General features: G+C 59.1%; 1 protein-coding gene across 2 annotated transcripts; it reads right to left on the bottom strand.

Moving 5' to 3' along the window:
• Positions 1-2,334: 2,334 nt before the first annotated feature.
• Positions 2,335-25,027, bottom strand: LOC118649022 (inner centromere protein). Of its 2 annotated transcripts, XM_036295709.1 has the most exons (19): positions 24,871-25,026; positions 20,889-21,039; positions 20,479-20,592; positions 18,903-19,600; positions 16,899-16,950; positions 15,993-16,047; positions 15,059-15,137; positions 14,066-14,117; positions 13,551-13,668; positions 13,349-13,483; positions 12,852-12,863; positions 9,196-9,305; positions 8,982-9,102; positions 8,534-8,656; positions 7,657-7,814; positions 5,954-6,032; positions 5,689-5,781; positions 4,188-4,338; positions 2,335-2,783 (listed from the first exon to the last, which is right to left on the bottom strand). In XM_036295709.1, exons 2-19 carry the CDS (start codon positions 21,026-21,028, stop codon positions 2,569-2,571), a joined length of 2,505 nt encoding a protein of 834 aa, XP_036151602.1. In that variant the 5' UTR covers positions 21,029-21,039; positions 24,871-25,026; the 3' UTR covers positions 2,335-2,568. The 2 variants fall into 2 exon arrangements, with proteins under 2 accessions (XP_036151602.1, XP_036151603.1); XM_036295710.1 differs by lacking the exon at positions 12,852-12,863 and having other exon boundaries at positions 24,871-25,027.
• Between the last annotated feature and the right edge of the window lie 1,708 nt (positions 25,028-26,735).

Here is a 26,735-nt window from a genome sequence, read left to right as displayed (position 1 = left end):
ACAAACAAAAAATGGAAATAAGTGGAGATATGTCATGTTCATAGTTTAGAAGATTCACCATCATAAATATTTGAACTCTCCCCAAACTTATCCTATAGACTTAATGCAATTCCAGTGAAAATCCCAGCAGGGCTTTTGTATAGATAAGCTGATTTTGAAATTTACAAAGGAAGACAAAACTTACATAGGAGGAAAAGCCAAAATAATTTTTTAAGAATAAAGTAGGAATCACACCACCAGATTTTTTTTTTAATATATTTTATTGATTTTACATAGAGGAAGGGAGAAAGATAGTTAGAAACATCGATGAGAAACATCAATTAGCTGCCTCCTGCACGCCCCCCTATTAGGGATCGAGCCCACAACCAAGGTACATGCCGTTGACCAGAATTGAACCCAGGACCCTTCAGTCCACAGGCCAACACTCTATCCACTGAGCCAAACCCATTAGGGCACACTACCAGGTTTTTAAGACACAAAAAGCTACAGTAATCTTGACCATGTACTATTGGCAAAAGGAGAGACTCATAGACCAATGGAAGAGAATACAAAGTCTAGAAATAAACCTATATTAAAATGGCTGACTGATTCTTGACAAAGATACAAAAGAAATTCAGTGCAAAAAGAATAGTCTTTCCAACAAAGGGTCCTGGAACAAGTGGACATCCATTCACGTGTCCCCAAACAAAAACCGTAAACCTCACACTTTGAAAAAATTAACTCGAAATAGATCATAAATGTAAATTTAATGTTAAACTATAGAACATTTAGAAGAAAATCGAGAACTGAGGCCGGACAAAGATTTCTCAGACATGCCACAAAAAGCATAATCCATGTAGAAAAACAATTGGATAAACTGGATTCCACCCAAATAAAAACTGTTGCTCTGTGAAAACCCGCTAAGTGAAGAGACAAGCTGCAGACCAGGAGAAAATACTGCAATCACATAGCTGGCAACCAATTTGTACCCATAACACATGTGACAACCTATATTAAAATGGTTGATTGATTGTGCACAGTCCTACGCACAACAGTAAGAAAACTACCCAATGCAAAAATGAACAAAAAAGAAAAAAAAGTTAGAAAAGAACAAAAATAATTAAAAAGGCAAAACAAATTTAAAAACAAAAAATGAACAAAAGATTTGGAAACGTCTTCAAAGATACACAGATGGTAAGTAAGCACATGAAAAGGTGTTCACCATCATTCCGTTAGGAAAACGAAAATGAAAACCACAGTGAGCTTTCACTACACATCTATTAAAGTGGCTAAAATGAGAAATCCTGCCAACACCAAGTGCCGGCAAGGATGCAGAACAACTGCAACTACCTTTTCTAAAACACGATAGAAACCCGCTCAGAGGAAGTAAGATTTTGACATGGTGACTCACCTTTGACTCAACACAAGTTTCTAGTCAGAGAATATATGGAATCAATTTGAACTGTGCACCGAATTTGAAGGACGTGTAAAATGTTTGTGTGGGCATGGGTGGGGTCCTCTAGATTTCAGCAACCATGGACGCCCACTTCCTCCTCGTTAAAAGCACTCCTGAATGCAGCCTGGGCTGAGCTCTAAAGGAGTCAGCACGCGTTTTCTGTAAAGGGTCATCGTAGTACTTGCAGCTTCGTGGGCCATCAGGCCTGTGGCGGCTCCTTCACTCTGCCCCGGCAGAGCAGTGGGGACAACGGGCCTTTCCATTGGGTGGGTTCCAATCAGACTGTACAGGACTGGCTGCGGCTTGACCTGGCCCCTGACCCACAGGGGACTGGAGCGGCAGCGGACAAGGGGCGTCCTCACACATCTAGAACTCAGCTGGCAGCTCCGGGCAGGACCAGGGCCGGCTCCCATAAGCACTACGCATTTCATTAGCAGCTTCCTGGTTTTGTTGGAAAACATCTCAACTGCTGGCAAGCACGGGCCAGAGGTAGTTTGAAGAGCCATCTTTCTCCTCATCCCTTTCTGCTCCTGTGAAGCTCAACCCGTCACCATCCACGCAGCGAGGGGCTGAGGGAATGCCTTAAGGGGCAGAGCTCAACCCCAGGCCTCTCCCAGGGAGTAGCATCCCCCTTACAAACAGGGAGCGCCCCAGAAGCACAGGAAGGATCTGCACCTGCCCATCCTGGGAGCAGCAGTGTTTCTCATGCCGCCCAGGGAAGGCAGCACAAGCACCCACCGCATCTCACCTCTGGGGGCGGGACCGTGACCTTGAAGCACAAGGACAAGGCACAAAGCCTGGCCCCCGCCCCAGCCCTTCTGGTGGCCCATGACACACAGCAGCAGGGCCAGGGGCCAGGGTCAGCCGAGGCCCCTGTCTTCACAAAACCCACAGCAGGCTTAAAGGAATGAACTTTATTAATCTACCTGTTCGAGTCCAGGCTAAATTATTGCAACCTATTTACAGAACGCTGCCGGCGGGCCACGTGGGCCCCAGACACACACCACGTGCAGCCTCCACACAGCCGGGGCCACCAGAACATGGATAGAACATACAGACCACCCTCAGGGACAGAACACAAGGCAGGAGGGCACAGACCAACGGAGACAGGACAGGCAGACAGAGGGGCCGCCTCAGAACTTCTTCAGGCTGTAGGTCAGGCTGCTGGGGGCCCGAGGGCCCGGCAGGGGCGGCGAGTTCCAGACGGCGGAGCTGGTGCGCTTGTGGTAGCGAGGCTTGCTCTTCCTGAAGATGTCCTCCAGGTCCAGCTGGCGAATGGTGCCAAAGAGCTCCAGCAGGTTCGGGGGGTGGTAGTACTGGTGGAGGATGGCCTGGCTGAGCTGGGCACCTGCAGGGGACACGGGGCCGGGTCACTGCCTTGGGGATCCCCCTGCCCCCCCCTGGAGCCCCGTCAGCCTCTCCATGCCAGCAGGCCCCACCTGCTGCCCGGCCAGCTCCTCGGAGCCCTGCTCCTCCCGCCCCCACCAAACACCATCACCCTCTCCTGCCATCGTCCGGCAGCCGCGTCTGCACGCTGTCCTCAGGCGCTCACAGGGGCCGGGCTCTCGTCACCCCACACACACCTGGAGCCCATCCTTCATTCTCCCCGTGTGATAGTGGTGAGCTGGGCCCAGAGGCGCCCGGCTACTAACTGGCAGAGCCAGGGTTTCGAGCCAAGCTCAGAACTTAAGCCTATGATGCCGCCCGCCCTTGACTCCTGTGCGCAGCTATTTATCTCGGCAGCCAGCCGCTGGGGCCCCGAGGTGGGGGTGCAGACAGAGGGGGCCATCAGGGAGGACCAGGGGGTAGGTGTGCCCGCTTGCTCTGCACCAGGCCTTCAGTGTGCTAACTTCTTCCTCAATAACCCTTCTCAGCTGGGGCGATTATCATGCCCATTTCACAGATGAGAAAAAGGAGTTTAAGCTGACGAAGGTCAACTAGTCAGGCGGCTTTGCTAGTCCCCTGGCTCCCCGGCCACCAGGACCCCTGCTGACACCTCCCACGTGACCGACGCTGGCCATTAGGGAGCCTGGCTACCGTGGGGCTGAAGTGAGGTGGCAGTCCCAAGAGCAAGCTGCCTGCTGCAGCTGCCGGCCCAGCCCTGCTCTCTGCCGAGCACCACTGTATGCACGCCCGCTCCACTGTATGCACGAGCACCACTGTATGCACGCCCGCTCCACTGTATGCACAAGCACCACTGTATGCACGCCCGCTCCACTGTATGCACGAGCACCACTGTATGCACGCCTGCTCCACTGCCGCAGGCTGCACACTCACCCACATCCTGTTTAAGCGCTGGGGCCCGTGAACTGCAAGGTCAAATCCTGCTCCAGTGCCCACCCCCCCGCCCGCCCCCCGCGGGCTTCCCTGCCTTCCCAGCGGGATCTCCCACCGGAGCTCAGGGCGCTGCTAAGCCCCATCACCTCTCGGGGCTCTATCCACCCCACGCTGCTTACTTAGGCCCAAGTCTCATCGCCAGCAAGGAGGGGCAGGCCTGCGAGGAGGGCCTAGAGCCGGAACACCCAGCACCAGGTGCCCACGGCCAGCCCCACGTGCATGTGCTTGGTGAGAACACAGGCGTCCAGCATCTGCTCCAAGGGTGAGCCCACGGGACAGGGCCCCACTCTTCCCTGAGCGCGTCCCAGGCGGGTGCAGGCACCACAGCCTCCCAACATCGCACCGACCAAGCCACTCCCTCCAGGGCCCGAAGGCACAGTGAGGACCAGGACCCAGAGCTCCGGGCCCTGCTCACCTCTGGCCCAGGAGGGGATGGGCTTCCGGGGATGGGACTCATCATCGGTGGAGTCATCGCTATTCAGGTCCATCCCGTAGTTGTCCGGGTTGATCTTGGGGGGAGCCCTGTGCCCCTGTGGCGTCATTTGATAGGAGGTACAAGCTGGAGACTGGAAAAGTAAACGAGGGCGTCAGCGCCCCTCCCCCACTCCTGCCCCTCCCCCACCGAGGGGCTGGGGCCCAGCCACCTCCCCTCCTGTCACAGGAGAAATCAAAAGGCTCAGGGCCAAGTAAAGTCACACCCATACACACCCGGCCTCCTCCTGTTTCATGTGGAAGTTGCGGACGTCCCCCCAGGTCCGCATGTCTCTGCACAGCGCCTGGGGACCCCTGGGAACCCCGTGGCCTGACACTTCCTGTGCTGCGCTGAAACCCTCCCTCATTACATGCTGCTTGTAGAGCGCCCAACTGGAAGTCACCTAAGTGCCTGTCGGCAGGTGCCGGTACCAGCAGCTGGTACAGTCAAAAAGGAGAGACTTACAAGTGCCGACACAGGTGTACAACATAATCTAAAAAATGGAGGAAGAAATATCAAGCTGCCAAGTGGCATGCACTGGAGTAAATACAGGCAGCCCTCGGGTTCGTCCTTTCGTGGTTACGTCGCCACCTCCCACTTATTTATAAAAAAAAAAGTTCCGTCATTTCGACGTATGTACACATGTGCTTTATGCTTCTTCTTATTTATTTTCCACAAGTAAAGGCCAGGAATTGTTATCTTTCTTTTAAATTGTTTCACTGTTTCCTTTCGTTACGGCTGTGTTCTGTGCTCCATGTGAGGGACGTAGGTGCTTGTGGAGGTGGGTTCCCACTTACGGTGAAAATCGCGTTACGTCGCCGTAGGAACAGATCTCCGACGTCACCCGAGGACCTACTGTACTTCTGTTAACCGCCTCCCTCCACACGCTGGGATCAGGAGGGGGGCCTTCGGGGGGTGCTCAGGTGATGCGGGTGGAGCCCTCTGAATGGATCAGTGCCCTCAGACTCCAGAGCTCTGTCTCCTCCCCCCCCCGCCCCCCCCCCCCCGCCCCCCGCCAGGGCACCGTGGGAAGAGCTGTCTGTGAACCAGGAAGCTCCCCGCAGACGCGGACTCTGCGGGCGCCTTGGCCTTGGCGGTCGCGTCTCAATAAATGCTCGCTTCAGCCACCCGGTCTCCGCAGCCGGGGACTAGGACGGGAGGCACAGTCGTGTCCGCTCAGAACTGTCCATAATGTTTAGACGTGTGAAAACAGCACTTTCATCCAAGGTTCCTTTACTTTCTACTCTTTTATAAAGTTTAAGTTTCTCTTCTTAAAAAAACAAACTATATTTGAGGATTAAGAAAGAACACGCGTATCCAGAACCGTGAGAACTACTGGCCCCCGCGGCTCCCTTTCTTAGGGTCCTGAGGTCCGACCACGCCCCCAGCTCTGGGAGGAGAAGAATCAGAACCCGGGCTCCTCGCTGCCCGGGCCCAGCCTCACCTGCACGTCCACGGTCGTGTTCAGGCCTTTGCTGGCCGCGGCAGCCTCCCTGGCTTTCTTCTCCTGCTCCTCCTGCAGACGCTGCTGCTCTTCCTGGGACCAGCAGCCGGCCGGGGGTCAGGGGCCGAGTGCATGTGCTCTGCCCGACCCCAGGCCAACCCCACACGGCCAAGCAAGGCAGTTCCCGCCCCGGAGCCCCCATGTCAGGACTCCCCGCCCAAAGCTCAGCACAGGCCCGAGCGAGCCCCACCCCGGCTGCCTGTACCTTCTTCTTCTTCTCCTCCAGCTCCCTCTGCAGCCGCTCCCTCTGCAGCCGCAGGGCCTTCTCCCTCTCCTGCTGCTCCCTGAGGACAAGCACGGGCCTGTCAGGGCAGAAGCTGAGCCCTGGCTCGGTTCCCATCCCTGCCAGGGAAGCCGGGCCCACGGCGCTGGCGTAGAAGGCGGAATGGCAGAACGGGCACAGCAGCCAAGAGCCCACCGCCGTGCCCGTGCCCCGAGGACTGGAAAGCGCAGGACCAGGGGGCAGGGAGCACGCGGCTTCGGAGTCACCAAACCTGGCCCCGCTTCCAGCTGACCTAGGTCCGAGCTGCAGTCTTGCCTGCTGCACAGTGGGGACCCTGGCACCTTCCCTCCAGCCGCCGGGAATCAGGTGGGAGAACCCGAGCTACCTCCCCGCCCACAGGGGCCTTGGGCTCCAAGCCTGGCGCGAAGCGGGGCGGGGCCATTACTGGGCTTTGGCGCCGCCTCCGCGTACAGCTGTGGCTCAGCGAGGCCTTTAACCCTCCGCGCCTGCCCCCGCTGGGGGGGCAGCTGCTGGTTCCCATGCCACAGGCCTTCACGCGAGGCTTCGACAGGAAACGTGTGGAGCGTGGCGCGCAGCACCCACCTCCGCTGCCGACCATTACGACCCTCACCCGTCACCCCCATGAAGACCCTGGCACTGGGTGGCACACATGCCATCCTAAAGCCACATCAACTATCACCCTGCCCTTTGTCCGCCCAGGCCGTCTCCGACTCTGCCACAGGACCGAGACACCTTGGTGTCAATCAAGAGGCACAGGGAGCCCTGGCCGGGTCACTCAGTGGTTAGAGCGTCGTCTCGCTACACCAAGGTTGTGGGTTCGATCCTGGGTCAGGGCACACACAAGAATCAACCAATGACCCTAGCCAGTTTGGCTCAGTGGATAGCATCGGCCTGCGGACTGAGGGTTCGGTTCTGGTCAAGGGCACGTGCCTGGGTTGCAGGCTTGATCCCTAGCAGGGAGCATTCTGGAGGCAGCCGATCAATGATTCTCATCATGTTTCTCTCTCTCTCCCTCTCCCTTCCTCTCTGAAATCAGAAACTAAAAAAATAAAAAGAATCAGCCAATGAAGGCATAAATAAGTGGAACAAACCAACGTTTCTTTCCATATAAAATCAGGAACTTAGAAACTCAAGCACAGAGAGCAGGCCCCTGCGGCTCAGGCCCCGGCTTCCACTCCCCACTCCGCTCGCAGGACTGGCTGCGGGTCCTGCCCGCGCAGAGACCTCTGCCTCTGAGAGCTGCCATGGATACCAAGGGGGGCAGTCGGAAATGATGGGGGCTGGAGGGGGGCTGAGTTCTCATCACCACAGAGGAGGCACGTTTAGTGGGATCTGCAGTGCACCTCAAAGAACTCCTGCTCAAATGCACACACACACCCCCACCCTGTCAGCTGAGGACAAAATGAACCAAGGGGGCAGCACACCGGCTGGAGGCAGGACAGGAGAGTCCCACACCTTCCCCTCCCAGAGCCACCACCACCTCTGGGTGTGGAGCCAAGGGAAGCGTGACCCTCTTTTGCAAAACCCAAGGGAAGGGGGAGCGGTGCCAGGGGGCCGCTCGGTCTCTCGTACGTATACACACGCACACACACGCACACACACAGCAGGACGCCGCCTGGGCCCCCAGGGGCTGCCCCCCGAGCCCGGCCCTCCGGCTCCCTCACCTCTCGGCCTGGAGCCGCTCCTGCTCCCTCCGCCGCTCCTGCTCCCGCTGCTCCGCCAGCCTCTTGGCCTCGGCCGCCTTCCGCAGCCGCTCCTGCTCCTCCTCTTCCTCCTTCTTCTTCTTTTGCAGCAGCTCTTGGTGTCGCCGCTCTTCCTCCTCCTGAGAACGCAGAACAAGGTCAGGGGCTCAGGCCAGGCCTGGGCTGGAGGCATCAGAGACAGTTAGGGGCTGAGCCAGGCTGGCCCCACGCCAGGCATCACAGAATCACCGCCACCAGCCGGAAAGGCATTTTGCAGCAACGGCTTCTGTGGCAGGTTTGGTAGTTAAACCAGACGGGAGCCGGATGCACTCGCTGAGACACTGGGCTACCTTTTAAGCCCTCTGGCCTTGGTTTCCTCATCGATCAAATGGGGACAAAAACACAAATACCTGCACCTCACATTCCTAGAACAGTGCCTGGCACGGAGCACACACTCAGCAAACAGCCGTGAGTGTCACAACCCGACGGACTCATGTTCCCCAGGGTCGTAAGATGGACAGCTCCACGGAAGAAGTAGGTCCCCACTCGTACAGGTGAACATCCCACCCTCACAGCAGCCCTACCGAGTAGATCCCACCGCCACCTGAAGGACCCAAAGCACCGAGAGGGCCAGTGGCCTGTGCGGGCCCCGCGGCTACCAAGGGGCAGAGCTGAGACCGGAAGTCTGGCTTAGCGTCCATGTCTATCCCAACGTGTTTGTTAATCCTCCTCAGAGCTGGAAGCCACAAGCGCCACCAGAATTAAGCCAACCTAGTGGGGTGTGCCCAGCAGCCCTCAGGGGCTCGGGCAGCGCCCATCTGCCCCCCACCCGGTGCCCGCGCCCGCCCCCGCATCGCACCTGCTGCAGCCTCCTGAGCCTACGCGCCTCCTCCTCCTGCTTCCTGCGCGCCTCCATCTCCTCCAGCTTCCTGGCCGCCGCCTTTTTCTTGGCCTTCTCCTCCGCCAGTCGCTCCTCCTTGGCCTGCAGAGCCCACCCACACGTGCCGTGAGAGCAGCCCTCCTCACTCAACCCTAGAGCGGGTCTCAGGACTGCGACAGGCACCCGAGGCCCCTGCAAACCCGCTGGTCCCTCCAGCCCTCCCCAGAGCACCAGCCTCCCACTCGCCAAGGGCTGCTGCTTACACCTCCCGCCCTCGGGGGCGCAGAACCAACTCCAGGCCCTGGACGCAGAGGAGAGGCGCCCAGGGCGTCAAGCCCCTAACTTATGAGGGTCCAGTTCTAACCCTCGGGCCCCAGCAGGGAACAGCCCACTGAAACCTGGCTGCCCACCAGCCCAGGGCCCGCACCTTCTCGGTCTTCTCATCCAGCTGAGCCAACTTCTGCTCAATCTGCTTCTTCTTCTCCTCCTTCATCTGCTCCGCCCGCTCCCGGGCCTGCAGCACCTTGCGCAGGCGCTCCTCCCGCTTCCTGTGAGCACAGGGCCGTCAGGGGGAGCCCAGGGCCGTCAGGGGGAGCCCAGCACGGCCTGGGCCGCCCAGGGCCGGGACCTGGGCCACTTACAGCTTCACCTCCTCCAGCCGCTGCCGCTTGGCCTCCTCCACCTTCTGCCTGCGGAGCTGCTCTGCCTCCTCCTTCCGCCGCAGCTGCTCCAGGCGCTGCCGCTCCTTCTCCTGGGTGGGAGGGGGTGTGAGGAGGACGGCCCAGGACAACCCCCCAGCCCACAGCCTCCAGCCAGATGGGCAGCAGCATCAGACTGCTTCTGAGGGCAGAGTCACCCCCGAACACCCCCCACTGCCACTCAGGCTGAGGCCTCCCTTCCGTCTTTCTGCTCAGGACACCTCAGGCCCTCGACTTAGCCCTGCCGAACTGTGGGCAGCACAAAAAAATAGGTTCAAATTGGATGTACGCTCTGAGGATACCGATGTTCAAGTGCATTGGAAAGGAGAAGGAAGAACGGGACTGGGGATCTGTGACTGTGCTTTGCAACCTTTCTACACTGTGTGTGCGCTTTAACAAGTGGTCACAGCATCCTCAAGACAGCTGGGAAAGGAGTCATCTCGGCCAGCAGGAGATCCGAGGAAGAGCAAGATGGGCATTTTAGAACTAACAGTACAATCCCCGCACTAAAGGCAGTGGGTGGATCCAAGGGCAGATGGAGAGGACAGACGTCAGTAAAACATGCAGACAAATTAATAACATGCATCCACTCTGAACACAGAGAAAACATATGGAAGAAAAATTAATAAGCCTGAGGCAACCTTGAGATGGCACCAAAGGTCTATCGCTGTGCCATCGTCATTCACAACAGGAAGAGTGCAATGCAGGGGAAAGTGTGGAAAAATAATGGCTTGGAAACACTCCAAATTGGGTAAAAGGCATAAATTTACAGATTCACGGAGGTCATCGAAACCCAAGTAGGATAAATCCAAGGAAAGCCGTGTCTCGCCACATCATAATCACACAGCTGAAAACTTAACCCAAAGGGAGAAATTCTCAAAAACAGACACAAACAAAGGCACGTGACTCAAGGGCGGGACTGAGGTGGGGCAACGATCTGAAGACTTCTCAGCAGAAACGACGGCTGCCAGAAGGAAGTGGCACCACATGGGTAAAGTGCTGAAAGCAAAGAACTGGTCACTAAGAACTATCTGCACTCAGTGCCAATATCCTTCAGAAATGAAGAAACTAGACAGCCCTCGCCAGTTTGGCTCAGTGGATAGAGCGTCAGCCTATGGACCAAAGGGTCCCGGGTTCGATTCCGGTCACGGGCACATACTTAGGTTGCGGGCTCTTCCACAGCCCAGGCCCTGGATGGGGCACATGCAGGGAGGGGCACCCAATTGACGTGTTTCTCTCACACTGATATTTCCCTGTCTTTCCCTCTCTTGCACTCTCTCTAAAAAAATCAATGGAAAAATGTCATCGGGTGAGGATTAAAAAAAGAACACAAAAAAAAACAAAAAACCCTGGAAAACTTGTTGCCAGCAGACTCCCTCTCAAAGAATTACTAAAGAAAGTCCTCCCGACAGAAAGGAATACGAAGGAAGAGTGAGACATAGAACTAAAGAGCAGTAAGGATGGTAAGTCTCTGGTTAGATACGATGCACCGTTTTCCCTCGAGTTCTTGACAATGTGACAGTGGGAGCAGCACTGGTGACGGCCTGGCAGGGCACTGACGTATGAGGCTGTGGCGTGTAAGAGAAGAATGCACACAGCGGGAGATGAGGTTTCTAATTGCAACTGAACTGAGATCGAAGTGACTTGGAAAGCCCTGGCAGGTGTGCTCAGTGGGTAGAGCATCGGCCTGTGGACTGAAGGGTCCTGGGATCGATTCTGGTCAAGGGTAAATGCCTGGTTGTGGGCTCGATCCCCAGTGGGGGGGCATGTAAGACACAGCCAATTCTCTCTCATCATTGATATTTCTATCTCTCTCCCTTTCCCTTCCTCTCTGAAATAAAAATATATTTAAAAATAAAAAAACAAAGTGACTGTGAAAGCGTGTAACGCCTAGAGCAACCAGTGCAATACTGTAAAATGAAACAGTCAACATCACAACAAATTAAAACGGAACACTAAAAATGATCATGTGGACCTTTACAAACATAGGTTTTGGCGTATGATTTTCAACAGAAACTCACTGGACAGTTTGACATAAAAATATCTGTTTTCTTGAAGACGGAGAAAAAGAAAAACGAGCCATGGAGGCGGAGTGGGTGCGGGAAGGCCCTGGAGGAGGCTGCGGGTTTGGGGGCCCCGGGGGGATTAGGTGGCCTTTGGCTGGCTCTCTCTCCAATGGCCAGACCCACAGGCCAGCAGGAGGCTGGTCCTCGCGCCATCGCACCGCCTGCTCTGTGGGGAAAGCACCGGGGAAGCGAAAGCGGGCGCCGCCGCCTCCTGCCCCGAGAGCCTGTGGACAGGCGTCCGCCTTCAGCAAACGGGTTGCCCCAAAAGCTGAGCCACCGCCCCCAGCACAAGCCAGAGGGCTCGGAGTCGCACTGGGCGTCTCACAGACAGCTGCTCGTACCATAGAAGGTGCTGCCGCGCTGCCCGCCCGGCACAGGGCTGGACTGTTCCTGTCCTGCCTCCAGAGCTTCAACAAGCAGTCACCCTGCACGCCAAGCCCTGTGCTGGCTGCTGGACACGACTTTCTGGTCCCCCGATCTCTGTGCGGGGCCAAGGACACTGAGACCCAGAGATCAGGAACCAGCCCAAGGCCCTGTGACCTAGCGAGGGCCCTGTCTCCTGAGGACTGTCCTCCCCCCACCAGATGCCCTGGGCAGGGGCCTGGGCTCCCCAAAGCAGGAAAAGGCCGTTTCCCAGACCACTCGGCCATCCGTGAGCCTGCAGGGCCCCACTCAGTCTGGATGGGGCACAGGTCCCTGTGGGGTCAACAGTCCGAGTCTGGTCCCCAGCTCTGGGCCTCGGTGCCCAGCAGGGGCCTGGCAGAGAAGCAGGCACGAAGGGCTCCCAGCCCGCTCGCTGGCATATTGGAAGGTAAGCCCTCGCCATGGCCACCCAGAGAGCAGCCTCCTCACAGGAGAGGCCAGTTCAGGGCCCACCTGTCCACCTGCTTGGAAGCCCTTCATCTGCCAAGCCCACGGCCAGTGCGAGGCCCTCGGGTCGGTGGGAACTTGGCAATGAAGCAGCTGCCGCTATGCAAGATGGAGCCCCGGGGAGCCAGGATTCAGCCAGCAGATCCCAGCTCTGTGCTCCCAGCTCCCGGCTGGGCCCAGCCCTGAGGTGTCTGAGAAGAGACCAGCTTCTGTGGCCTCCTCTCCAGAGACCACTGCTGACAGCCGCCCTCAGTCACCTGCCTGGCCTTCCAGCACCCAGCTCAGGTGTGTGTCCCAATAAACCTCAGCTCAGACCCCGAGAGGAAGCCCAGGGCTGGGCGGGAGGGAGGGAGGTGGCTGTGGGGAACTTCACGCTGTGGCCTGTGGCAGCTGCAGGTCACACACCCTGTGCTTCCTCTGCCTCGGGGAGGCCCTGACACGCCTCCTCCTGGCAGCAGGCAGAGGCAGAGGCAGAGGCGGGGAGGAGGCCTGACCAGAACGGCCGCGCCCAGCAGGGCCCCAGCGCCCCGGGTTCACCGCCCACCGCCCTTACAGCTCCCGCTTCGCGTGTTAGTGCCTCTGCGCGCGGTCAGTGTGCAAGGCTGGCTAAAGCAGCAAGTGCTGGGCGGACCGAGGTTAAGGACAGGAAGAGGTTTTACTTACAACGAAGCTGCACTGTGGAGGAGAGGAGACAGGGAAAAGCCGAGTTAATGCCGGCCAGGGGACGTCCTGGAAGCTGGCCAGGCTCCTGGTATGCCAGGGCGTCTGCTCGGGCCGCACCCTCTCATCTCACCCAGCCCGCATCCCACCAACGTGTCCCTCACCTTAACCCTCCAGGCACTGGGGTGTGGAATGGGGGGCAGGGCGGGGGCCTGCTAGGCCAATTCCGCTACTTCCCAGCCCAGGGGTCACACTGAGATGGCCAAGCCTCTCGGCCACAGCACAGAACCCAAGAGTTCAGGACAATCCCAGATGTCGAGGCAGCCCATGGCCAAAGAGGCCTGAGCCGGCAGTGGGCCAGTGCCAGGGCACACCTGCCTGGGCGCAGACGCCCTGCTCCCAGCAGCCTCGGGGCCAGCCAGGAGCCTCGGGGCCAGCCAGGAGCCTGCGGCCATGCAGCGCCTCTGGCAGAGCTCAGCTCGGGGCACGGGCTCCCTCACCTTCGGGTCCATGCGCAGGGGAGTGTTGCGCTTAATGAAGGATTTCATGACGCTGCAGCGGGAGGCGGACGTCGGGGTCATGAGCATCTGGTTCCTCTGCACGGTGTGCAGGAAGGTCCGGGGAGGCCGCACCGCCTGCGGACGGGTCAGCGTCAGGACTCAGGGCGGCCCAGGCCCCGAGGGCGGGCCGACGCCCACTCACCTTGCTGGCCGGACAGGGCGGGGAAGGGGTCTTGCTCCGGGGGGGCTGCAGCTCCTCCTCGTCCAGCTGCTGCTCCTCGTCCAGCTCACTCACGGCCTGCTTGTAGCTGCGCTTCCTCCTGCAGGCGCAGAGGCAGCAGCATCACGGGGCTGACCCGGGCACCCCCTCCAGAGCCCTAGCCACACCCCATGAAAGTTCGCCCCATGAAGCAAACCGGGACCAGCCCATTGGACTCTAGGCGGCAGAGGTGGGGTCTCCCTGACCGCCCCTCCACTGCCCAGGCAGAGAAAGGGAAGTGGCCAGTCCAAGGTCACACGGCCAGGAGGACACAGAAGGATGGGGTCTAGGATCTGGACACTCCCTCCCAGGCCAGGCTCCCCCAGCATCAAGCTGCCTCCTTCCTCGGGTCAGAGCACCAGCCCCTGACCACATGCCCATCCTCCCCAACAGGACTCGAGGTTCATGCGCTCTGGGCCCCTCGGAACAGTGGCCCACACCCCTTCCCCGATACAAACCTGACACTCTGCGGTGGCTCCGTGGGGCCATCTGTTTGGGGGGTCTTGGCCTCTGTGAAGACAGCAATTTCAGTGAGGGAGCAGGGACAGCATGGCGGGTCGGGAAGGGGCCCACATGCACAGCCGTGGCAGACCCCAGGGTGGCCCGGGGCAGAAGCATCAGCCTTAGCGCCGACGGGCCTGGGCAGATCTGTGGACACCCAGAGCCAGCCCAGCATCCCCGGCCCATGGACTGCTCACCCCCAGCCGGGCCTGTGAGAACTGCAGGACAAACCAGGGCTGAGCTGGGGGGGGCCTGCAGCAGCAGAAGCCTGTGGAAGGTGCAGGCTCTCCCAGGCCACTGACAGCTTCCCAAGCCCCTCCTCCTGGCCCTCAGCTGGAGCCCACGTGACAGGAGGGCGGGGCTCCCATGAGCGTCCACACGGGAGGGGATGGGTACATGTTGTTTCACAGCCAGGACAAAGCGCGGAGCTCTCCCGCTCTCTGCATTCCAAAGGGTCCTTGCAGCCCCTGGGAGCTGTGGGGCTGGCAAGGCCATCGTCCCTGACCCGGCCGGGGTCACTGGGGAAGCCGAGTTCAAGACCCCGCAACTACAGCACTCTCTCTGAGTGCTGAGACAGGAGCTGGACCCCAGGCACCTATGGCAGAGCCTAGGGCACTCCTGTTCCCTGTAGACGGGGACCCACAAAGGTGGGAAGTGAGCCAGTGCCAAGGACAAAACAAGGCCCAGCACAGAACAAGACCACTGCCCCCGGAGTGGAGTTCCAGGCCTCGCCCCAATTCAGGCCCTGCCCCCCGTTTCCTGCACCAACCAGCCATGGCCACTCACAGGACACTTGGCAGCAGCTCCAGCCAAAAGGCGGGGGATGGGTCTCATTTACCTTCAGCATCGGCCCAGAAAATGGGGCTTCCCTCTCCCCGAGAGCAAGGCAGGCCGAGGCCCAGGCCCGCCTGGCGCTGGGTATGTGCACACGGCAGGTCAGGAAGACTCACCTCGCTGCCCCACGGAGGGCGTGTCCTGGCCACCGGCCGCAGGCTGCGAGCCGGGCGTGCTAGTGACAATCTTGGGGACCTGAGGGAAGAACCGAGACTTTAGGGGTGTATGCACGAGGCTTGCAACCAGGGCAGCGGCAGTGTATCCCGGGCAAACCCCCTGAACCTGCCCCCTTTTCTCTGACTTTAGTGAGCCAGCACAGCCCAGCCCGGGCTCATTCCCGCCCCCCCCCAGTCCCTCTCCTGTTGTCCCAGCCCTTCCTTGTTTCACTGTCCCCAGCTTTAATCAACGTCCCCTAAAATTCAAAGTAAGCCCTAGTTGGTTTGGCTTGGTGGACTGAGCGTCCGGCCTGCGAACTGAAGGGATCGGTTCTGATCCGGTCAAAGGCAGGTACCTCGGTTGCAGGCTAGATCCCCGCCCCTGGTCGGAGTGCATGCGGGAGGCAACCAATCATGGTATGTCTCTCAGAGCCATGTTTCTCTCTGTGTGTCTCTCCCACTCTCTCTAAAAATCAATGGAAAAATACCCTTGGGTGAAGATTAACAAAAAAATGAATACATTTAAAATAAATAAATAAAAATTTTAAATAAGACTCTAGCCCTGTCCAGTGTGGCTCAGCAGAAGACCATTGTCCTGTGCACCGAAGCGTCATGGGTTTGATTCCCGGTCGAGGGCACATCCTGGGTTGCAGGTTCAATCCCCAGCCTCATTAGGGTGCATGTGGGAGGCAGCCAATCGATGTGTCTCTCTCATATGGATAGCTCTCTCTCTCTTCCCCTCCTTCCCTTCCACCCTTAAAAAAGAAAACCAATGGGAAAAATATAGTAAGGTGAAGATGAAAAAAAATAATAGGACTTTAGGGACTCACAGCACAGAGCACACGCCCCAAGGCCCTCGAGCCCTCCCCTCCCTGGCCTGCCCGCCTCGCCTCACCTCTGGCTCAGCCTCCACCACAGGCTCAGCCTCCTCGCTGGGGTCCTCCTCGGGGCTGAAAGCAGAGCAGGAGACACTGTGAGACCCACCAGCCCAAATCGCCCACAGGCGCTCCACCTCCAACCCCCGGGGAGAGACCCGGGAGGGCTGCATGTCAGAGACCCTGGTCTGGGCCGCAAACCCACAGCGCCGGCAGGACGGGAGGACAGCGGCCGGAGCAGGGCTCTGGAGCGCCTGCTGCCTGAGGGATGTCAGCTCTGAATGTGCCTCCCCCACCCCCATCGGGGCCTTGACTCAGGATGGGAGCCGCCTCCCCGCTCCCCCTCAGCCCCTTGGGCCTGGGCAGCCACGTCTCTTTCGAGGCCTGCTCTCCGCTCACCACGGGGCCAGCAAAGCCAGCAGCTCTGCCGTCACCCTGTCCCATCCCAGGCACTGGCCCCTGCTGCAAAGCAAGGTGTGGGCCTAGTGTTAGCGCCGGCAGGATGCAGCCCCCAGGCCGGGAGCGCCAGCCCAAAGCAGCGCTGGGTGCGATCCCGGAGCAGGGAGCAGCCCAGCCCCTTCTCCCCGCCCCGACTGGCAGGTGGCTCCTCCTGGCTGCACTGGCTCGTCCACAGGCATTGGGATCTGACAACCTATGGAGCCCACATCCCCAGGATGAGGCTGGAGGGGCTGAGGCCAGGCCAGAGCTGACAAGTGATACTGACCGGCAATGTGAGAAGACCTGACCCCGTGCCCCTCACTTCCTGGTCAGACTGGGGCAGGGCCAGGGCTGCAGCAGGGGGCAGTGCTCAGGAGGGAAGGGCCGGGCATCGGAAATGCTTCCAATCCTAAGCGCACCAGGACAACCTGGCCCCAGTGTGTCCTCCCAGACCTGGGAAGGCCCCCAAAACCTGGAACTGAACTCACCTGACTTTTTGGGGCACCTCAACATTTAGGAGTCTCTCCAGGTAACTGTGACCTGAGGGGAAAACAAAGGAACAAAAGCTGACCTCAGAAACCAGCCAACTGCCACCTGGCTGATGGCTCAGTGGTTAGAGCACCAGCCCTCGGACCGTGACCCTCTTCTTGCCACAAATGCAAAGCAAATGACAGGGCCAAGGGGGAGGGGTGATAGGAACAGCTAAAGCGCTGGGGCCTGGATTCAGATCCAAAAGCAGAACAGGTTCTAGAGCAGTGGTTCTCAACCTTGGCTGCACATTAGAATCACCTGGAAATCTTTTTAAAATCCTGATTTCTGGGCCTTGTCCTCCGGAAATTCTGTTTCTTTGTTAGTAATGTTGTGGCCTCACCCCATAACAAAGAAACAGAATTTCCGGAGATGAGGCCCAGAAATCAGGATTTTAAAAAGATTCCCAAGTGACTCTAATGTGCAGCCAAGGTTGAGAACCTCTGTTCTAGCGTCTCTCCTGCCCGCTCCCTGGAGCTCCAGGCTCCACCGCTCCTGGGGCCTCCTGCCAGGATCAGAGTCAGGCCTGAGGAAACCTCCAAGACAGGTCCCACCTGGGCCCTTCTGAAGATCCAGACACAGACAGTGGGTCAGACCACACACCTGCATGCGCCCCAGGTTTAGTATCCGAGCCCCGTAGCCCAGAGCAAGCCCTGCTCCGAGTGCCTGCACCGGCCTGCCTCAGCCCCACCCTGGGCTCTCCAGGAGGCCTCCTCCCCAAGTGGCTGCTGGCCAGTTGATAGACTCAGTGGCCTCGTTAAACCTCAGTTTCCTCCTCTGTGAAATGGGAAAATGCTAGCAGACTAACAGAGCTACTGGGGGGACCAAATGAGACAACCTTGAGTTTTATAAATCTTAAAGTGCCAGGTAGGTGTCGACTATAATTTTAATCCACATAAATTTAAAACCTGGCCGTCCTCTCCATCAATCCAACTCCCTCTCCGTCCTCTGTGGACCCTGTAGCAGCCTCCTCCTGGTCTGTCTGTCTGTCTGTCTCCCTCCCTTCCTCCCTCCCTCCCGGCCTCCCTCTCTCTAGGATATTTTTAATAAAGTGCCAGGAACCTCCCAACAGCCATCCAGAGCCACAGCCTCCGCATGAGTGGGGCCGAGCCCCAGCCCGAGTGGCACGGGAGTCCCAGCCGCCCCATCACTTGCCATTTCATGCCTCAGGGTCCGCCTCCGAGCTGGTCCCTCTGCCGGGGATACCTTTCCCCACATTTGCTCCACCTGGCAGGCCCCCCTCCTCCATGCAGCCAGCCTGCCTCAGAGCTGCCCGTCCTCCTGCGAGGCTCCCACGGGGACCATGCCCTCTGAGCTGGGAGCCAATGAGGATAAAAACAGGGCAAACACTGTTCTAGGCGCCCTTCGGGGTTAACGAAGGGAACCTCGGCCCTTTCAGCAGATGCCGTTATCCCCCCAGACCCCCAGCGACAGGTGCGGAGGCTCCTGGAACCTGCCAGGGTCGCGGGGGAGGTGAAGGGACGAACTGGCCTCAAACCCAGCTCGCTGTCCCCCGAGGGCGAGTCGGCTGCGTGACTATTCACACCCTTCACCTCAGTGACTTCAGACTCAACCGCTTCCCTCACAGAACAGCCCACAGACGCGGTGAAGCTGGCCCCGGCCGGAGCGCAGGACCCGCTGGCCCCGGCACATTGCCTACAGGGCCGGCCTCCCCGGCCTCAGTTTCCTCATTTGTCAACCCAGAGGCTTGGCCGGGATCTGCACTGTCCAACACAGTGAACACCAGCGAAGTGCGGCTCTGTGCACCTAAATTACAATGTAACAACAGTAAAACCCAGTTCCACAACCACACCCCTGGCTTGTGGCTGGCAGGTAGGAGACATGACATCCCCACAGTTCTCTGGACAGACAGCTCCTCGCTGGATGATTAGATGGGTCCCCCAGAGCCAAGCTGGGCGCCCAGGACCCCACTGCACCCCACCCACTGCTGAACCCCGACTCACAGATGATGCGGGCAGAGGCTGCGGGCTCTTTGGTGGCATTCTGGGCAAGTCTGTTTGACCTGCGGACGGTGCTCCTGGGTTTGTCCACCAGGGAGTACTTCTGGGCCAGAGAGTTCTGGGGACCCGGGGAGGACGGGGCGATCAGGCTGCGCCGCACTGACCGCCGGTCCACGAGGGCCCCCTTGGGGGTGGACAAGTTATCCGGCAGGATGGGCGCCAGCACCCGCTCCTGCCACGGGGAGGCTGGAGAGCCGGGTGCATCCTGCGGGCCCGGGGAGGTCCGTGCAATCCTGAGCTTGGAGGCTGACCGGCCCGCGTTGACCCCTCGGCCCTTGGGGTCCTGGGGTGTAGCCATCAGAGAGCTCACGGCGACCGACTCCAGTCTCCCAGCCTCTGACTTCTTGGGTGTAGATTCCGCATCTGACGGAGCCGGGGACGGAGCCTGGGCGGAAATGCGCTGGCTGACGTGCTGCTCCGCTCTGTGGCGCTCGCTGACGCCGATCTCCACCCTGGGCACGCTCTTGGGCTTCCTGGTCAGCGGGGTGGGAGACTCGGGGATGGGCGAAGCAGAAGCCATGATGGCCGCTGCCGCGGCCGCGGCCGCCGCCCGAGTCACCCGCCGCATGACGGCGCCGTTCTCCCCGGCCGCCAGCTGCTCCACCTTGTCCTCGCTGATCGCAGACTTCCTGCGGGACAACCTGCCGAAGCCAGCAGAGCAGAGGCTGAGAGGACCCAGCAGGGCAGGGGGCACCCAAGTTCGAGCGGGGGCACCAGTCTCCCCGCGGCCGCCAGCTCGGGCGAATAGAGGTGAAGGGCTGGGAGGCAGAAGACAGGTTCTGGCCCAGGCTCTGCCTGTTGCCAGGAGACACTGGGCCGCCCTCTCTGAGCCTCCGTCTCCCAGCCTGGGACGGGGGACAGGCTGGGGCTCCCCGCACTCTGGGAAGGTTACAGTCAGAGACCTCTCGCCGACTGAGCTCACACCGCACAGCACCCTGCCGCAGGCTCTGCTCATGTTATCACTTAATCCACGGCGCTGAGAGGCAGGGCCATTCTCACTTTAGATTTGAGGAAACTGAGGCTCAGAGAGGTGGGAATTAACAACGGGACATAGAGCTTCCTACGGGGCAGAGCTGGGTATGTGCCTAGGACCTCCTGCCCCAAGACCCAGCCTCCTTTGCCGGTCGTCTGCAGCCCACGGCCATTTCTATGGGCATCACCACGAGCAGAGCACGGGGCTGAGCACAGGCCCCACGGCCACAACTGGTGGCTCTCGCCCAAGATTCTGTCTTTTCCCACCTCTGGAAACGCTTCCCATCCTCCAAGGCCCGGATCAGACACCCCGACCCCAACACACGCAGACACACACGCCCCGGTCTCCGCGGTCTTGGGTGATGCTGTTTCCCTGGGATAGCTCACCCTCAGCATGGCCACATGGCGCACATCACCACCCCTGCAGGCCTCTGCTCCCAGGCCGCAAGTGGGAATCACACCCGCCTGTGGGCACCAAGCCTCCAGACTCCGACTGCCCAGCTGAGCCCCCCGCCCCCCAGCTAGTGGCAGCCCCAGCCCCTCCTACCTTTTCCGGATGGGGTCTCTGTTTTCATCCTGAACATATGAAATTCGCTTCTTTTTCCGTCGGTTCTTCTGAGAAGGCGTTTTGGGCATCAGCTCGGGCTCTTTGCTGAATTCTCTGGTAAGAAGAGTGACATTTGTAGCTGCCTGGGACCACTGGCCTCCTTCCCCCCAGGGACGCAGCAGGGGAGCAAGGTGGCCAGGGGAGCATGTGCAGCGCCATCCTGAGGCCCAGCCACACCTCTCCTCCCTCTTCCCATTGCGCTAGCTCAGGCCGCAGCACACTGGGCCCTCGGGAGAGACCCCTGGCAGCCTGTCTGTCTTGCCTGTCCAGTCAGGCAACGGGCGGCGATGTCCCCGAAGCTGTAGCAGCCAGGAGCCCCTGGCGCCTCCTCCTGCCTGCCCGGCCCTCACCTGGTGAACATGCGCTTGGCCTCCTCCTCGATCTCCTCGAGCCACACCAAGTGCTTATTGTCCACGTTGCACACAAACTCCATGAGCTTCTGGTCACACAGCTCCAGCAGGTGGACGGGCCCGGGGGCTGTCGTCCCCATGGTGGCTCTGTCTGGGGAAAAACAAAGACAAAAGGCACAGGGCTCAGGGCTGGAGACTGGAACCTTCTCCAGGGAGAGCCTGCCAGGCCAAGCCCCCAGCCCCCAGCCCCGTCACCACAAGACACCAAGTGCCTGAACCAGAGCTGAATTCCAAACGCCAACCAAGTCACCTCCTTTTTGCAAAAAAGAAGGACCCGTCCTCCTCACACTCTTCAAGCGCCTTCCCTCTGCCCACCCACCGCACACCGTCCACCCACCGCACACCGTCCCAAGTCCACACCTCCAACCCAATTCCGGTATCAACAGTCCCCTTACAAGTGGCCTTTTCTGGGCTCACAGTGTAAGTCACGGCCAGTGGCCTTCCTGGATCAGGGAGAAACTGCGGCCGCCTCAGGACCCCGTTTACCTACCCAAACGCAGCCCCGCTCCTCCTCTCCTGTGGGTTCTCCCCTTCCTCCCTGTGGCTGAGCAAGGGCTTAGACACAGCCACCCTGAGCCACTCACGAGCTGGCCCCTGGCCTCACACCAAAGAACATGGAACCCAACTGCCTCTTCGAGGGGGCAGCTGGGAGGGGCTCTGCTCCGAGGGGGTCAGGAAGGAGGGGCAGAGGCTGCTTTCCTCCCGCCCCCGCCCCCACCACCTCTCTCCTTGAGCTGAGATGCCCCCGATGTGAGTACGGAAGCAGGAGGGGAGCCGAGAAGCAATGCTTCTTTTTAAGAAACCTCGTGTAGAATTACGGGGCAGGGGAGAATACAAAGCCAGTTTTCTCTTGTTTTCTTAAACACGAGCAGCTCAGGAGGGGAACCCAGATGGTGGTGGAGGGAAACGCCCGCACTCGCCACCTCCCACAAACACATCAAAATTACTCCTAAAATACAGGTGTAATTCCATCATCCAGAACCACCTGAAGGCTGGCTAAATGGAAGTCCTACAACTAGAGAAGAAAGCAGGCTGAGACTGGTTGGAGGGGCAGAGACAGGGATCCAGCTGGTCCAGCACCCACATGGGCTGCGGAGGCCGCCATGAGGAGCAAGGGGTCCCAGCCCCACACCAAACCCCCCACCCAGGGTCCCAGAGCTGGGAAAATAAGTCCCCATAACTTTGGGCCGTAAGAATCAGCGGGGTTTGGGGCTGAGACACACAGAAGCTGCCAGAGACCCAGGTGCCCCTCTTAAAGGGCCAAGCACGAACTTACTCGGACTCATTTCCTTTGAGTTCCAGGGCCAGGAGGTGTTGGGGGGCCCAGATACATATGGGGAGGATCTGGATTGTCTGGCATCGGGGGAGGAACTTGGGACTGCTTTCTACCAGACAGAGGTGCTCACAGGGGTCATTGTTCCTGTGCTGGCACCACTCTCATTGCAGGGCTGACTGGCAGCCATATCTGAGTCCCCATCAACCTGGAGCACACTGTTTGCTCCACCTCTGTGATTCCCTAAGACCCCACCCCATCCAATTTGCAGCCCCACCCAAGCTGTTTGCAGTAGCTTTTCCAAGTGAAAGGCCTGTCCTGGCTCAGGTTTCAGACTTTGCTAAAATCTCTCAAACAAGCTGCAGCTGGTGTCAGCATGCCCCAAACCTATCACTAAAGGGCCCAGGATCCAGCACCAGCACCAGCCTGCCTTGCTTCAAAGCTGGGCCTCACCTGGGCACTTCCAAACCCGGTACAAATAGGAGGATGCTGCAGGCCTCCCTGGAGGCCCTAGACCAGCCATGGGCAAACTACGGCCCGTTCGGCTGTTCTATCCGGCCCGCGGAGCCGAAAGAGCGGAGGGTTCTCTTGCTCTCCCCTCCACTCCTTCACCAGCAGCAGTGTTAACATGTATTAGTTCACACAAACACTCCATCCATGCTTTTGTTCCGGCCCTCCGGTCCAGTTTAAGAACCCATTGTGGCCCTCGAGTCAAAAAGTTTGCCCACTCCTGCCCTAGACCCACCTGGTGGACAGCTTCAGACCACAGCAGATTACAACTCTGCACATCCACAAGCAACACATTCGAGGGGCAGCCTCAGTGAGCACCAAAGCCCCACAGAAGCAAGTCCTGCTCCATAGGGGTGTTTCTGCACAGCAGCTCTCCCACTGTAGTCGCAGCTGGTCCTCACAGCCAACTGGCCTCGTGGTCAACTCCTCCCAGTGAGGCCAACAGCAGTCAAGGCTCAACTACAACACTGTGCACACAGCCCACACAGGGACTCAGCCAGAGTGCCCAGCTCAGGTGACTGGGGAGGCTGAGCCACTGGGCCCTACAGGACACCTGCTACACCTGGCCACTCTACCAACTCCAGGAGACGTGGCAGCTCTGCCTAATACATAGAAGCGAACACAGGGAAGCAGCCAAAACGCGGAGACAAAGAAACATGTCACAAGTGAAAGAAAGGGAAGCGAGCAAACCACTGGGCACAGATTTCAAAACCACAGTTATACTAGTACTACTCAAGGATCTTCATGAGGACCTTCACGGGAGTTAGTGAGACTTCCCAGGTCTTCCACAGGGAAGTTTGTGTTTAGCAGAGCTCAGCTTTAAAAGGGTCCACCAGTTAGGACAAAGGTGAGCCTGAGAAAGGAGGGGGGTCAGTGCACAAGAAGGAGGCTCCTGGGAAGAGCAGCATAAATGTCATCGGCCGTGTCAACCCTGTGCACAAACCCAGAGCACCCCACCTGCCCCCGAGAGGGAAGAGAGCTCATCCTCCCCTCCCCCAATACCGCCCTCACACCACACAGCAGACCGGAGGCCCCACCGCCCTCCTTTGCAATGCCTGTTCTTTTTTGAGGGTGCAAGAAGTTAGGGAGCTGCTCCCATTTACAGAGCCCTATTCCTTGCCCAAGTCAGGCATCATCTCATTTAATTCTCTCCCAGGTGCAGATGAGGAAACTGAGGCAGAGAGAAATTAACTCAGCTACCCTGGGGCCTGGATTTAAGCTGTGCTCTTAAACCACAAGCTACGCGATTCAACCTCTGACAGGCAGGCATCGGTTTGGGCCTGGGGCACCCCCACCCGCCCACCCGCCCCCCTCCAAGGCCGGGGTGTCTGGATGGAACTGAACCTCTGACAGCGAACCTGCCCGGGGAGGGGCGAGGGCCGGCCCTGGCATCCGGAAAGGGCTAGTTTGAAATGTTGCTCGGCGGGAAGGGGAGGTGTTGAGCGAAGGCTAACTGTACAGAAGCGCCGTCTGGCACAAGCCCATCCCACGACCCGGGGGCTGTGCGCGACCCCCGCGTCCAGGTCAGCAGGCGGCCTCCCAGACCCGGAGCAGGGTGCTGGGCACCCGGAGGGGACGGGCTTATGTTCTCAGAACCTGTGACCTAGGTGGGAGGTGGGGGTCACTCCGGCCCCAGGGCTAAGGAAGGCCACCTCGCCACGTGAAAGAGGTGACCCGTCCATTCCCAGGCCGAAAGGGGGCAGCCCCCCTCCCCCACCGCTCCCCCTCCGGAGTTGGCGGGAGGAGTAACAAATTGCTAACCGCCACCCGGTCGGGCACATTCTTGCACCCCATTCGGCTCGGCTGGGGCTCTCGCCCCACCGCCACCCCCGGCGACTGTCCTGTTATTATCATTATAGGTCTCAGGTGAGCGGCCTTGGCTTCCAGTGGACCGCCTGCACCTGGTCCTGGACTGACCCTTACAAGGGACGTAAACACCCCGCTCCCCCTGCTCTGCCCCGCTGGTGCCATTTTGGTCTCAGCCCTTCTGCTAGCGGATGTAACAATAAATGGATACTCCTTTACCCTTCTTGGCCTCCTGCGTTCCTCCTTCAGCGACCCTAACACAGCCCCTCACACACACACTCCCCCACTCCCGGCCCCGGCCCCCCTCCCCCATAGCCGCCCGCGCACACTCACTCGGTTAAACCGCGTCTCCTAAGTGCTACTCAGATCCAAGTCCAGCGACCTCCCTAGACGAGGCCCCCGACCGCCCAGACCCTCAGCTCCCGAACGCTGAGGCTCACGGCTCCGGGGAAGCAATGGGCCGCGCTGGGCGGGCGAAATCTAGAATTTTCAAAACTGAAGGCTCCACCAATCCCCGGCAAATTTATCGGGGCGGCTGCAAAACTCTAAGCCAATCGGGTAAAAGAAAGCGCCAGTCAGGCCATCTATTGGCTACTTGCGTTGTCAGTCTGCGGGACTAGGAGGCGGGGAAAGGAAGCGTTGAACTTTAACTTGCTTAGCTTCCGGGAGCCGCGGCCGAAGAGGAAGTCGCCCGGCGGTTGGGGATGCGCGCGCGCAGGACTCCGCACGCCGGAACTACAAGCCCCAGCATGCACTGCGAAGGACCGGCGGGGCGTGGGAGGCGGGTCTGGAGGGACCTCTCTGGTACCGCTCGCCCAGGTAGTCCTGCGCTTCGCCATTTCTTCTTCCAGCTCTGCCTTCCATGCAGGAAGCGTGATTGACAACTGGAAGGAGTTGGACAGGGAACGCTCTACAGAATCTTTATAGGTTTGCTGGAGTTGCTGTAACAAAAGCATCACAAACAGAGTGGCTTAAGGTACGGAAACATATTGTCCTCACACTTCTGGGGACCAGACGTCCGAGATCAAGGACTTGGGCGGAGTTGGGCCCTTCCGAGAGCTGCGAAAGAGACCGGCCTGGGCCGCCCTCCCGACTCCCGGGGGCTTGCTGGCGGTGCTGGCAAACCCGGTCTTTCTTCCTCCGCGTCCCATGGCATCCTCCCTGGGCGTTTGCCGTCTTTGGCCACATGGCTGTCTCCGAGGCGTCCTCCGCAGCCATAGTTCCAGGCCGGGGTGGCACCCGTCTTTGCCTGGCACAGTATTAGCCATGCCCAGCACGCAGGAAGGCCGCAGAACCACGTGGAGTCCGCGCGGCCGAACGGAGCTGCCTGCAGCGCCAGGTGGCGGATGGACCGGGACCTGGGCCGCGTAGCCCTGGACCCCACCTGTGACTTTGGGCGTCAACATCCCGCCTGCAAAGTGAAGAAGATGAAACAGGTGGCTTCTTAAGGTCCCTCCAGCTCTGGGGATGAACTCCAGCAGCACCTGGGAAATCCTGTTAAATTAGACTCTCCATTTAGAGATGAGCTCCATGCTGTGGCCACTAGGAGGCAGTAACGTCTGCATTGGATCCACTGCCCTTTGACCAGAAGCCTCGCCTTACTAGATGTCAGTTAATGCTGTGGAGAGAGGGAGGGGAGGCGGGGGGGGGGTCAGGAATCTTTGCACATCCTCCGGGATCAGTGATAACTGCTTCAGAGAAGGCGGGATGTCACTCTGAGCGACGCTAATGCAGGTGCTCAACGCCAGCTCCTTCCACCGTGATGCCTGGCCCTGAACCCACCTGCAGGAGTCCTCTCCGGAAGGATTACAGGCTTGCTCTTTGCTAAGCTATTCCCACTGTCATCGCTTCTGTGGCTTCCCGATTCCAAACCCATGTTGCTTGTGCCCGATGTGGGGAGACTGGGGTGGAGCCTACAGTTGCCAGCATTTAGGGCGTGGTACTGCCACACAAAGGTGGCACCCACACAAAAGGCTTCACGCCCTTCCCTAGCCTCACCCTCATGCTTGAACATTTTCTCTGCCAGGTCAGACACAGAGAAGATGGAAAAAGGGCCTCGTCCTTCCCCATCCACCTGCGATCTCTGACTCTCCTTTCCAATGGGACTCCGGTGCCTAAGCCAGGGACTCCTATGCAGTCCATGCAGCCTACTCTTCTGCCCCCACCCCCCACCCCCCACCCCCGCCAAGGAATGGCTA

The sequence above is a fragment of the Myotis myotis genome, unplaced genomic scaffold (genome assembly GCF_014108235.1).
Source record: "Myotis myotis isolate mMyoMyo1 unplaced genomic scaffold, mMyoMyo1.p scaffold_m19_p_27, whole genome shotgun sequence".
NCBI lineage: Eukaryota > Metazoa > Chordata > Mammalia > Chiroptera > Vespertilionidae > Myotis > Myotis myotis.
The sequence above is the reverse complement of the archived record's forward strand: the minus strand, read 5'-3'. Positions and strand labels throughout refer to the sequence as shown.